Source organism: Callorhinchus milii, unplaced genomic scaffold (genome assembly GCF_018977255.1).
Source record: "Callorhinchus milii isolate IMCB2004 unplaced genomic scaffold, IMCB_Cmil_1.0 Scaffold22, whole genome shotgun sequence".
In the NCBI taxonomy this organism is placed as follows: Eukaryota; Metazoa; Chordata; class Chondrichthyes; order Chimaeriformes; family Callorhinchidae; genus Callorhinchus; species Callorhinchus milii.
In genome coordinates this window covers 10,443,805-10,456,148 of record NW_024704763.1, presented here as the reverse complement: position 1 = coordinate 10,456,148, position 12,344 = coordinate 10,443,805, and the positions used below count along the sequence as shown (strand labels likewise).

At 44.7% G+C, this 12,344-nt stretch overlaps 1 protein-coding gene across 1 annotated transcript in view; it reads left to right on the top strand.

Annotated features, from left to right (window-relative positions):
• Positions 1-12,344, top strand: part of LOC103190448 (fibrillin-2-like) — a 225,936-nt gene that overhangs the window by 124,204 nt on the left and 89,388 nt on the right. The window contains exons 13-17 of the mRNA XM_042342958.1: positions 968-1,090; positions 1,758-1,910; positions 7,547-7,600; positions 8,363-8,488; positions 11,406-11,531. Coding sequence (XP_042198892.1) covers positions 968-1,090; positions 1,758-1,910; positions 7,547-7,600; positions 8,363-8,488; positions 11,406-11,531 — 582 coding nt within the window. The remainder of the gene's footprint in view (positions 1-967; positions 1,091-1,757; positions 1,911-7,546; positions 7,601-8,362; positions 8,489-11,405; positions 11,532-12,344) is intronic.

Here is a 12,344-nt window from a genome sequence, read left to right as displayed (position 1 = left end):
ATAACTAAACTAACCCAATATAAGTCCCTACTATTCCTGAAAACCTTCCTAAATTACTTTATTCACTTGTCCCTCAATTTCCCTACCACAATCTGGGACTGAAATGACCCTGAGCAGTTATCATAATAATAATTATGACAATAATAATAATAATTATGATAGATTTAAATTGGCCATCTATTCCAAGGTAATCTTGGAGGCCACCCTTACTCCCACCCTTACCTCCTTCAAGGCATGCTTCAAGACCCTCTTTGACCGTGCTTTCGGCTACCCTCTGCCCTCCACCCTCCCTGATCACAATGGATCAGTATCTCCTTTATGTGTGACACTGTAAAGAGCAGGATATTTGAAGATCACACACCCAGAGTGACTGAATGCTTTAATGGGTTAGTTCTCTCCCTTCACCACAGGGACGTGACTTTGAATCCAAGCCAGACCAAGTAAATGAAACTTCTGCCTTCTTTCTGCTGCTTGTAGGGACATGAAACCAGTTTGAATAGACTGAACCAGTGAACGAGATCCAAAGCATAACTGTGCCAGCCATTCACCACAGATTTCATAATAGCTGTCACACCAGGAAAACCGTAAAGCTGCTGTGTACAAATTAATGGTGATGCATTCCAGGGTGCTCTGAGGTTGAGTTAAGCCACATTGTTGGGGTCAAATAGAACCAGCATAACCGTATTATAAGCCCATGTCTGGCCTGGAAGCTTGATGCTGAAGTGGGTTCCCAACGTGGAAAAGACTTTCAGTTCCCAATACTGCTGATGCCCTTACATTTGATTAGCACAAAAATCATCACCAAAATATTAATTTAGAACATATTAGTCAATTTACTAAGAGAATATAACAACTTGCATTTATATAGTGCCCTTTACAAAGGATAGCATCTCAGAATGCTTAACATGTTATACTGGAAGACAATTTCTTTTCAATTTAGTAAATGAATCATCACTGTTTTAAACAGATATCGATGAATGCCAAACCACAGGAATCTGTATGAATGGACGGTGTGTCAACACAGATGGTTCCTATAGATGTGAATGTCCTCCAGGGTTGGTGATTGGACTGGATGGCCGTGTCTGTGTTGGTGAGGAACTTGTTTAAATTAGCAACAACCTTCACAGGCAACTTTAACATTAACATGGTATTAATTTTGTTAAAATGTATTAAATCATTAAATCCTGCTATACACCTAACTTGCTGGCATCGATTACTGTGTAAAACCTCCTGCCCGGGGGTTTACACAGACTTCTGTTTGCCTGCTTTAACATTGGTTTCTTTCCAGTGTGGGAAATTATACAGGAATTCCTTCCTGTGAGTTGTATTGTACTGTTACCACAAGAGTAGATCTCTGTGCGCACAGTTTTATAGCTAAATTGCTGTGCGGTTTGGGAAAGTCCAGATTTACCCAGTGGGTAATGTGGGCACCGAGAATGGAAAGTCATTGCAGAATCATGTTGATTCATTTTTACCATTTTTGGTGCTGTGATATCAGAAAGGAAAGATTTGTTGGTTTAGAATTCAATAGGATCAGAAATCATGTTTCTTTGTTATTGTGATCTTTGATGTTATTTTATTTATATCTTCACAAGAATTCCACATTTCCCATATCTCCCAAGCTTCCTGCTGTTGTTCACCCTTTGTCCCCAAAGCCAGTGATTGGCAGCTGCTGATGAGGGTGTTCAGACAATAACCATTGCAGCTGCTAACCTGCCACGTGTTGACTGTGTTTCCTCTCTGATGCTGCTATTCAGACACACACATGCGAAGCACCTGCTACGGTGGTTACAAGCAGGGCCAGTGTGAGCGTCCATTACCTGGAGCCTTCACAAAATCAGCATGTTGCTGTGCAAGCACCGATTACGCCTTCGGAGAGCCCTGCCGGCCATGTCCAGCAGCAAACTCAGGTCAGTGCGATCAGAGCCCAGAAACCAGTGGAGTTCTGGAAGTATGCTATGTTGTCTGGGGGGCATGTTAGAGATATCATGACTACTTGAAAGATAAAGGGCAATCCTGCCCTTCCTTGCCAAACCTTTGGTACACGTTGTCGCTAACTAGCTTTGCTCTCACCTCTCTCTCCTCGAGCCGCTCCAGTCTGATTTCCTGTTAGCCCACAGCATAGAGACAGCACTCGTTAAGGTCACAAGTGACATCCTCTCTCTCTGTGACCATGGGTCCCTCGTCCTGAACCTCTCTGCATTCAACACAGTTGACCACAGCCTCCTCCTCCACTGCCTCTCCTCCCTCATCCACCTTAGTGGGAACACACTGGCATGGTTTGAGTCCTACTCAACCAACCACCTTCGCTTCATCTCCTCAAATGATTTCTCGTCCCGCCCCCATCTGGTCGCCTATGGTGTATCCCAAGGCTCCATCCTTGGCCCCCTCCTCTTTCTGATCTACATGCATTTTTGGCAATGTTATACTTTACAGTATATATTGTGAAGCGCTTTGAGATGTCATTGTGGCACAAAAAGCCCTATATTGCCCACAAAATACACAGACTCCATTTTACTATATTCTGTGAAGCGTTTTAAGACATCTCAACAACGTAATAAGACAGGCATTGTATCAAATGCAAGGATTATTATTATATCAAATGCAAATATTACTATTGAAACTCAGAAGCTTTTCATTTTGTTATTATTATTCTTGCATTTGATATAGTGCTTTTCACGACGTCTCAAAGCGCTTCACAGAATATACTGTAAAGTTAATTGACCGTACATTTGTGGGCGAAACATGGCAGCCAATTGCACACAGCAGTGTCCCACAAACAGTCATGGATTGAAGTGACCAATTTATTATTGTTTTTTTTCTTGAGGGATTGTTATCAGGCGTGTGGAGTAAGGAAACTTGCCCAAGGTTCGCCCTGACCAAAATCAAACCCAGGACTCTCGCTTGCAAGGCGAGTGCTCTAACCACTGAACTACAGGACTCCCATGTACTAATAGGGACCTCGCCGGTCTCCCCAGCTCCACTATTCAAAAAATCCAGCTCATTCAGAAATCTGCTGCCCGCATACTTAACCAGACCAAACTCCATACCCCGATCTCACCAGTTCTGGCCAGGCTCCACTTGCTCACCATCACCGAACGTATCGACTTCAAGATTCTCACACTCGTGTTCAAATCTCTTAATTCCCTGGCACTTCCCTACCTCTCTGACCTCACACCCCAATCTACCACCCAGCTCCTTCGCTTGATTGACACCGGCCTTCTGCTTATCCCTCACGCCCTCCGCTCCACCATTGGAGATCGTGCATTCAGCCACCACGCTCCAAAACTCTGGAACACCCTCCCTCAATCCCTCTGCCTTGGCGCCGCTCTCCCCTTTTTCAAGTCCACCTGAAAACCTTCCTTTTCAATCGTACTTATGGTCACTCCCCCAGGCTCGGAGTCAGGCTCCACACTGTTAAGCGAACCTGCGGGTAGGGTGCTATATAAATGCAAGTTATTGTTCAATACCCTTTCAATAATACCCTTTCAAAAATTACTGAGTACAGGAGAGGTGTCGCGAGACCGAAGAAAGGCAGATGTTACTCCTATTTTTAAGAAAGCTAACAAAAGTGTCCCAGAAAACTACAGACCAGTAAGTTTGACATCCATGTGGGTAATATTAAGGATAAAATCATGGATAAAATCATCTGGTCAGAAATAAAATCATAAATGATATCCAATATGGGTTCATGCCAAAATAGTGGGGTAATCCTGCCACTGTAAAAATCATTGATGAGACCATACCTAGAGTCTGTGGACAGTTTGTCGCCCAGAACAAAAAGGATGTTGGAGAAATCGAGACGATACAGAGGAGGGCAACCAAAATGAGTGAGGGAATAGAAAGACTGGACTATGAGGAGCCACTAAGTAAATTGGCCATGAACTGCTGGAAAAGAGAAGATTGAGGCGATACGATTGCTATCTTTAAGATTCTAAAGGGGTTAGACAATGCAGATCATGACGGGCTGTTTCAACTGAACCAGAATAGTAAAACCAGTGGACACGGCCAGCGATTGAAGCGGGTAAATTCAAAACAAATCTATGGGAACACTATTTCAGTGAGTGAATAATGAACCTGTAGAACAGGCTTCCCATGGAAGTGAAGCAGCAAGTGTTGATTCTTTCAACCACAGATTAGATCGTTTTTTTTAAGGAAATAACAATATGGGATATAGTATGTAGGTAATTCGGGAAATGTAATGATATAATTAGATAATTATTTGGGAAGGACAAGTTTGCAGGGCTTTGGGGAGAGTGTGGAGGCGTGTGGTTGATTTGAATAACTCTTTTCAAAGAGCAGCACAGACACGATGGGCCGAATGGCCTCCTCCTGTGCTGTATAATTCTATGATTCTATGATATGTGCAAGCAACTGCCAGGAAGGTGGAAAGCGAACTAGATGGACTTTGATCTTTTTTCGTCTAGTATTTCTTATGTTCTTATTATTTTCTTACATAGAACATTTGAGAAGTCAGATATGAGCTGCTTGGTTGCAATTCACCTTTCATCCGCTTCTTTTGTTTGGCATAGAAACCATTGCACCATTTGTAGCCATAATCAGAGGTTTAATAAGTCCTGGAGATGGATCAATGTATCTTGTATGTTGTGGAGACTGCCTTCCAGTTAAAGCTACAAGAGTAACCCAGGATCACAAGATGAAGGCCCTTCGGCCCATTTCATCCCTTCCAGAACACCCACCCTACCCACCAGAGCATTGAACTGCTTTTTAAATGAGTCCAGTGCCCTTGCCTTAACCTCCCTTTCTGGCAACCTGTTCCAGTCATTGACTATCTTCTGGGTAAAGAAAAACTTCCTGATAACTCCTCTAAAATGATTCTTTATAACTCTAAATCCATGTCAACAACAACAACAACTTGCTGTTGCCCTCCACGCCGGCAGGCGTCTCAGAGCTTAACAAGGGTGGAGCCCAAAGCTGAGCCGGGGGAGGGGGAAGGTGACCCTAGGCGCAGTAGAAAAGAAGGTCTTTAGATGCAACCTGAATATGGAGAAGAAGGGGGTGAGGTGAAGAGGTCGAGGATGGAGTTCCAAAGTTTCGGGGCATAGTGGCTGAAGGCACAGCCGCCGATGGTGGAGTGGAGGAATCAGGGCCTTGTTGCGTCCTAAAAAGTAATGATCTGGGTTTTTCTGTTTCAATCCCATTTAAAATATTATAGACCTCTGAAATCCCCTCCACGTTGTCTTCTTTAAGAATGGAGAGCCCGAGCTTGTTTAATTGTTGCTTAAAGCTCATTTCTCTAACACTGGGGATCAGCCTTGTCACTCTCCTCTGCATTGTCTCTGTGGCCTTGACAACCCCAGAGCTGATGGACAGAAGTATCTGGAGATGGATGTTCAGAGGATGAGGGTGTAGCGCCCTTTAATTGTTTAACGTAGTGCTCATAGCATCCTCTGCTGGGAGCAGATATTATTACGGGACCGCGGTGGGATACAAAACATTAATCGAAAGGGCTCTAATAGTGACGAGAGAAACTCCTATTTTCAATTTGTATCTGGAGAACTTTCAAGTCTACTGGAACAGACAGACAATGTGTTGGATGGTGGAATGAAACAGCTATTGAGTGTGTAGTCCAAGTTCAGACCTACATCTCACAGAATGATAGAGTTCAGTAAACAAGAACTTTACTGTTTCTCTAGAGAAAAAGATGTAGAATTGATGGAAGAGGCTACATTAGAAATAGACACTAATCAAATGATACAACATATAAAATAGATAGTAAAACATTCTGATTCAGTCACTACATTAAAGCCTGTAAAGCGTTTTGAGGCCGTGTATCACATGTGAAGCTATAGTTTTCCCCAGTACTCACAGACAAAATACACAACATCTGCCAGGCAGCCTCATCCGCCTGCATCTTATCCCCCTCACCCTCCCCATCATCAGCTCCTACCACGACTCGCATCTACATTCCTTCCTCCCCATCTGTCCCTCCTCCCTCTCACCCACCATCACCTCCATGAAACCCATCACCTAGTCCCCCTCCCCACCAACTTGCTGGTCACCCAGTTCCCCCTCCTCTACCCACTACTGGCTGATGTCATCAACCAGTCCCTCTCCTCCGGATCAGTCCCTGCCCCCTCAAAACTGCTGTCATCACCCCCCTCCTCAAAAAACCTTCCCTAGATCCCTCAAACCTCAGCCATTACCACCCCATTTCTAACCTGCCCTTCCTCGCAAAAGTCCCAGAACACGTTGTTGCCAATCAACTTCACACACATCTCTCCTCCCATTCCCTCTTCGAACCCCTCCAGTCCAGTTTCCACCCACAGTACAGAGACTGCGCTTGTGAAAGTCACAAACGACATCCTCTCTATCTGTGACCAGGGCTCCCTCTGCCTCCTTGTCCTCCTGGACCTCTCCACCGCGTTCGACACAGTCGATTACTCCATCCTCCTCCACCGTCTGCCCTCCACCCTCCCCAATCCCCTGGAATTTCCTCCCTTAGTTCCTTAAGGATCCATGGATGCAATTTATGCAGCCCTTGTAACTTGTTTACCTTAAGTTTTCACAGTTGTTTGGCAACCATGCCTTATAGTGACATGTATAGTGTCACAACTTGCCTCTGCAACATCAGAGTTCTCTTTCCAGATCCAATAAATTTCCAACTCCTCTTTAATAAAAACAGAGGCCGAAAAATGTATTTAGTACTTCTGCAACTTGTGTAGCATCATTTGTCATAGCCTCACCCGATCCCACCTTCAATGGCCCTATTCCATCCTTCGTTTTTCTTTTTCTCTTAATGTAACTGAAAACCTTTTTAATGTTATCCTTCACATGTCTTGCCATGTTCAGTTCCAAATGTTTCTTTGCCATTCTGATATCTTTCTTACAATTGTGGCATGCCTTCTGGTAATAAGTCCGCCTTTCCTCTGTTCCATTTTCCTTCATGGCCTTAAATGCCTTTTTTTCCTCTTTATGAGTTGTTTTGTGGCCCCGTCCAACTAGACAAGAGTGCTTTTAAGCTTGCTACCTTTGTTTTGCATGGGGCATGTTGATCCCTTGCATTCTGAATCACCTCCTTAAATAGTTAATTAGCCATCTTTAAACCTGCCAGGCGTGCTCTGACAAGACTTTTCAATCACATAAAATTGATCTTAAAATTTGTCAATTTTGTTTCTTTTTATAACCTCACCAATCCATGTAATACCAAATGTGATAACATTATTATCACTGTTGAGTAATTCCGCCTTTGTGTTGGAAATTTGATAATCCCTGTTACTCACAACTCACCTCTCCTGTTCTATCAAAGGAACACAGCTTTCCATTAAAATGTGTTTAATATGTATTCAAGGAACTTTCACATCCTGATCTGATGACGTTACTGTGATTGATGGAGAAATGGTCAGGTTCATACATTCATAAATTACGCAAAGCTTTATTTATATTTAAACTTGAGAAAAGCTCACAGTATGTCACCTTAGATTAAAGATAATAGTACAAGGTCTATGTCACCTCACGGAACTGTGTGGAGTCAGTTTCCTGCTCCAGATGTTAACTGGTTTAAACTGTTTGCTTTATATTCCAGATGAATATCATGCCCTGTGTAGTGGTGGACCTGGTATTACAAGTGCTGGGAGAGGTAACTGTTTAATGAAATAACTTAGTAAAGTATATTGTATAAAGTACTCTGATACACAGTGCAGGTGTGTTATTGCACGGATTCAGTTATAACATGTTTATGGCACTGGAGCCCATTCAATGCGTAGGCAAGCCAGCATGCTCTATCAGTTGGTTAACCTCCAGCTCACTCGTTTGCTATTGTCTTCACTTCCTGATTTACACATGCACAGCACCCAGGAAGTGCTGTCAGTGTCGCTTTAGCCAGCAGCTGTACCAGGAGCACAGTTAACATGATGGATCAACTTATCAACCTGATGGATCTCAGGTTATAATGAGCATCATTGTTAGTGGTTGCTGTTTCCTGTAAAGCAGTGAAATCAACATAATTTCAGCTCCTGTGAACCTGTAGCTCCACCTGAAGCTGAATAAGCCCGAACCTGTCCTGTGGAGAATAGCGAAGGATCATCACCCACTCCATCCCAACATGGCCTCAGACTCCTTTGGCCTTGAATTACACCAGTTTCTAACCCAGTTTAATAAGGCTCCTAAAGATCAATGTCAATACATTTATAATGTCTCAAATTTTAATAACAATATTCAAATCGGAAAAACAATTATAACAATTTACACATTGTGACTTTTTAAATGAAGAATTTAACCCCTGCCCACCCAATATAAATGTAAAATTGTAATGTCTCTTTTGTTACCAGTTTAATTCAGGTGTATTTGTGTAAAATGTGGGGAAACTCGTGTTGTGACAGATTCTCCCTGTTTCTCACAGATATAAACGAATGTGCGTTGGATCCTGATATTTGCCCCAACGGAGTGTGTGAGAACACCCGGGGAAGTTACAGATGCGTTTGCAATTCTGGTTATGAAGCTGACGTAACTGAGAAAAAATGTGTTGGTATGTATGAAGCAAGAAATTAATTGAAGCCTCTGAATTATAAGGTAGGTTAGATGATTTCATTGTTCAAACCACTAACCCAAGAGAAATTTAATGAACTTCAGTTGGTTATATTATGATAATAATTTTCATTTATATGCTTCTTTTACTTAAAAAAACGCTCAGAAAAAGCAATTTGTAAAATAGAACTGATTCAAAGTCCAGAGGATGTTGTTATAAAGGCAGTCAAACTCCCTGCGATATGCCAGAATCGCAAAAGTGTGAAACTGACAGACTACAGTGGAATCCGCTTTAGCTGGACACTGGTTAACCCCACAATAACAACAACAACAAGATTCCATTTATAGAGCGCCTTTCACATCGGGAGGACGTCCCAAAGCGCTGGACAGTTGGGTCAGGACCCGAGCATTGGGGCGAAATGGTCAGGGTGAGGGGAGGGAAGGGAGGGAGCGAGGAGGGGGTAGAGAGTCGAGAGCGGAGCTGAAGGCTGAAGGTCAAAGAGAAAGGTCTTGAGACCGGCCTTGAAGGAGGAAAGGGAGGAAGCGGCGAAGGCACTGGGGGATGGAGTTCCAGAGCCTCGGGGCTGAGAGGCTGAAGGCCCGGCCACCGATGGTAGGGCAGTTGGGGCGGGGGATGTGGAGCAGACCGAAGCCAGAGGGACGGAGGGTACGGGCAGGTAGGTAGGGGGATAGTAGGTCAGAGAGGTAGGAGGGAGCGAAGCCGTGAATGGCCTTATAGATGAGGATGAGGATCTTGAATTCGATCCTCTGGGGGATGGGGAGCAGTGGAGGCGAGCGAGGGCGAGGGTGAGGGCGAGGGTGAGGGTGGGAGTGAGGGTGGGAGTGATGTGGACGCGGCGCCTGGTGCGGGACAGTACACGAGCTGCAGAGTTCTGAATGACCTGCAGTGTGGAGGGAGGGCCGGGAAGGCCGGCGAGGAGAGAGTTCCTATAGTCCAGCCTTGAGGTGACAAAGGCGTGGACCAGAGTTTCAGCCGCGTGAGGGGTGAGGTAGTGCCGTAGTCTGGCCATGTTTCGGAGGTGAACCCCAGACACCGATTAAATTGGTCAAATCGCCAATTCATTTATATTCTTACCTATTAATTTGAGCAAAATTCTGCTTACTCCGGGTAAAATGCCGTGCTGGTCTCTGCTGAATGTACTCACTCGGGCTTCTGTGTGTCCAGCCTCCATTCAGCCATGTTAGTTAACATCGCTTCAAGTGAAACAACAATATTACATATTATTATCCGAGGCCAATGTCACTCTCTGCTGGGTGGGAATGGTATCTTAGTTACTCTCGGACGCCTCTTAATCCGGACAAATCAGCCGTCCCCAATGTGTCCAGGTTAACAGGCTTCTACGTATCTGAAAAAAGGCAGTATTTTCCATGGCGTATGAACTCCAGCAGCTTCTCCACGCACTTGCTTTGATCTAAAGAAGACAGAGCTTTACTGCATATAGGAGATTTTGTCAGATAAACAAATGATTTTCCCAGTCTCCACAGATGTGTAAACATGGACACAATATCTTCCTCTCCAGGGCCTTAGGTCCTATCATGCTCGGGATGGCGGCGCAGGTGGTAAAAGACAGGAATGGCGGCATTTTGGGAGAGAGCAGCTCAGTTTGGGGGCTAGAGAGGAGACAGCGGGGGCTAGAGAGGAGACAGCGGGGGCTAGAGAGGAGACAGCGGGGGCTAGAGAGGAGACAGCGGGGGCTAGAGAGGAGACAGCGGGGGCTAGAGAGGAGACAGCGGGGGCTAGAGAGGAGACAGCGGGGGCTAGAGAGGAGACAGCGGGGGCTAGAGAGGAGACAGCGGGGTCTAGAGAGGAGACAGTGAGGGCTAGAGAGGAGACAGCGGGGGTACATCGAATTGTAGAATACCTGAGAGTAAAGTGGTCTCAGGAGCTATCAGATCAGATCAATTGATGTAATTCTAAACGTGCTCCATAATTAGTTTGCTTATAACCGACTTCCAGCCTCAACTGTGTATTTAATAGGCTTACTACATCAGCAACAAACCTGTTTGGTGAGTTTATTGGATGTTATTTATTATTGGGTGGTCCTCCCGACGTGAAAGGCGCTGTACAAATGTAATCTTGCTGTTGTTGTTGTTATTTAAATAGCCTGGAGTTATTAACCTTGATCAGGATTCAACAGTAAGAATCTTTTTATTTTTCAGCGTTCTCCCTGGTTATTGTCCCTGGTTTCTCCCTTCTGTCGCCTCAAATTTTCAAACGCTCTCCTCGCCACTCTCCCTCATTCCATCTGATCCAATCCTTCACCACCTAAATCCTCACCCACACCAAACTCCACATCCCATCCCAGTCCTTGCCAGTCTCCACAGTCTCCCAACAGATTGATTTCAAGGTTCTCACCTATAAATCCCTTCATGCCCCAGTACCTCCTTGTCTATGTAACCTTCTCCTACCTCACTCTTCCATTGGACCCATTTGGTCAGCCAACTCGAGTCTGCTGTACCTCCCCTGCTCCCATAGCCACTGTTGGTGGCTGAGCCTTCGGTAACTTTGCCCCTCATATTTGAAACTCCCTCCCCTACACCCTCTCCTATCTTAAACCCCACCTAAAAGCCTATCTATTCAACCTTGTCTTTCATCACCTCCTCCCCTTCGTTTGCACAGCATCGCAGCCTGTCTTTGTAAAGCGCTCTGAGATGTTGGCTGTACATGTTGTTGTTGCCGTTTGTGGCCATGAGGCTGGAGCGAGTGCATTTGGTGTCCATGGATTCCCCTTGGCAAGTTGTGACCTTTGTCCCTATCTCACACCAGGTGGAGTGTGACCCCCACACACTCAACTTGCATGGTTTCTTGCAGTCGGTTTACTTTTTGCCAAATAATACAAATTCACTTGTTCTGTAGTAACCAAATACTCCGTAATCTCATTTGAACATTTTTCTAGATATTGACGAGTGTTTCCGAAAAAAACTCCTGTGTGACAACGGCCTGTGTAGAAACACACCTGGGAGTTACACCTGCTCCTGCCCAAAGGGATACGTGTTTCAGCCCATGTCTGAGACATGTGAAGGTAATATTTCTTTTATCAAGTTGTTTCCAAGGGGGGTTACCGATTAACTCCAGAGATCAGCAGAGTGGATGATGGTGATGGAGGGAGGGCTGGGTGTTGGGTTCTGCTATCTGGCCTGTGGATTCAGTACGATTTAGGCCACTGAAGAGAATGATCACAGCTATTGTATGTTATTGTGCCAGTTCCCGCAAGAGTGGAGGTTACAGGTCTGTTCTGTGTTTGCCACTATTGCCACCTTGTCAATCACATCACTAAGCGTTCGGTGAGAGACTGCTCTCTCCCCAGACTGCCTGCTTCAGCACAACTAAAATGAATTCCAGATTGTAATTTTCTTCCCGTCGACTCCTGTTGGTCAAAAGTAGTCATCTTTTCCAGTTACCCCTTTAATTGGCGCTCAGTACACACCATGTTGAGGGGGAGCCTAGCCCACTGAGGCAGACAGACTCTGAGTGTGTAGCTCTGTGAGGCAGCTCCAGGGCTCCACATTGCCAGCTCTGTGGACACCGCTGTCCTCTGTCAGTCAGACACTGTGTTACTTTGTGTAGATTAAACCATTTATCGCTACTGATTTTCACAGACTTTAGCAATCATTTTTGAACAAAGGAGAAGACTACACTAGCTAGTATATTTCTAGTGTAAGATAAACTAAACTAGTCTAAGATAAGCTAGTGTAAGCTAAACTAGTGTAAGATAAGCTAGTGTCAGCTATACTAGTGTAAGATGAGCTAGTGTCAGCTAAACTAGTGTAAGCAAAACTAGTACCAGCTAAGCTAGTGCAAGATAAGATAATGTAAGCTAAACTAGTGTACACTA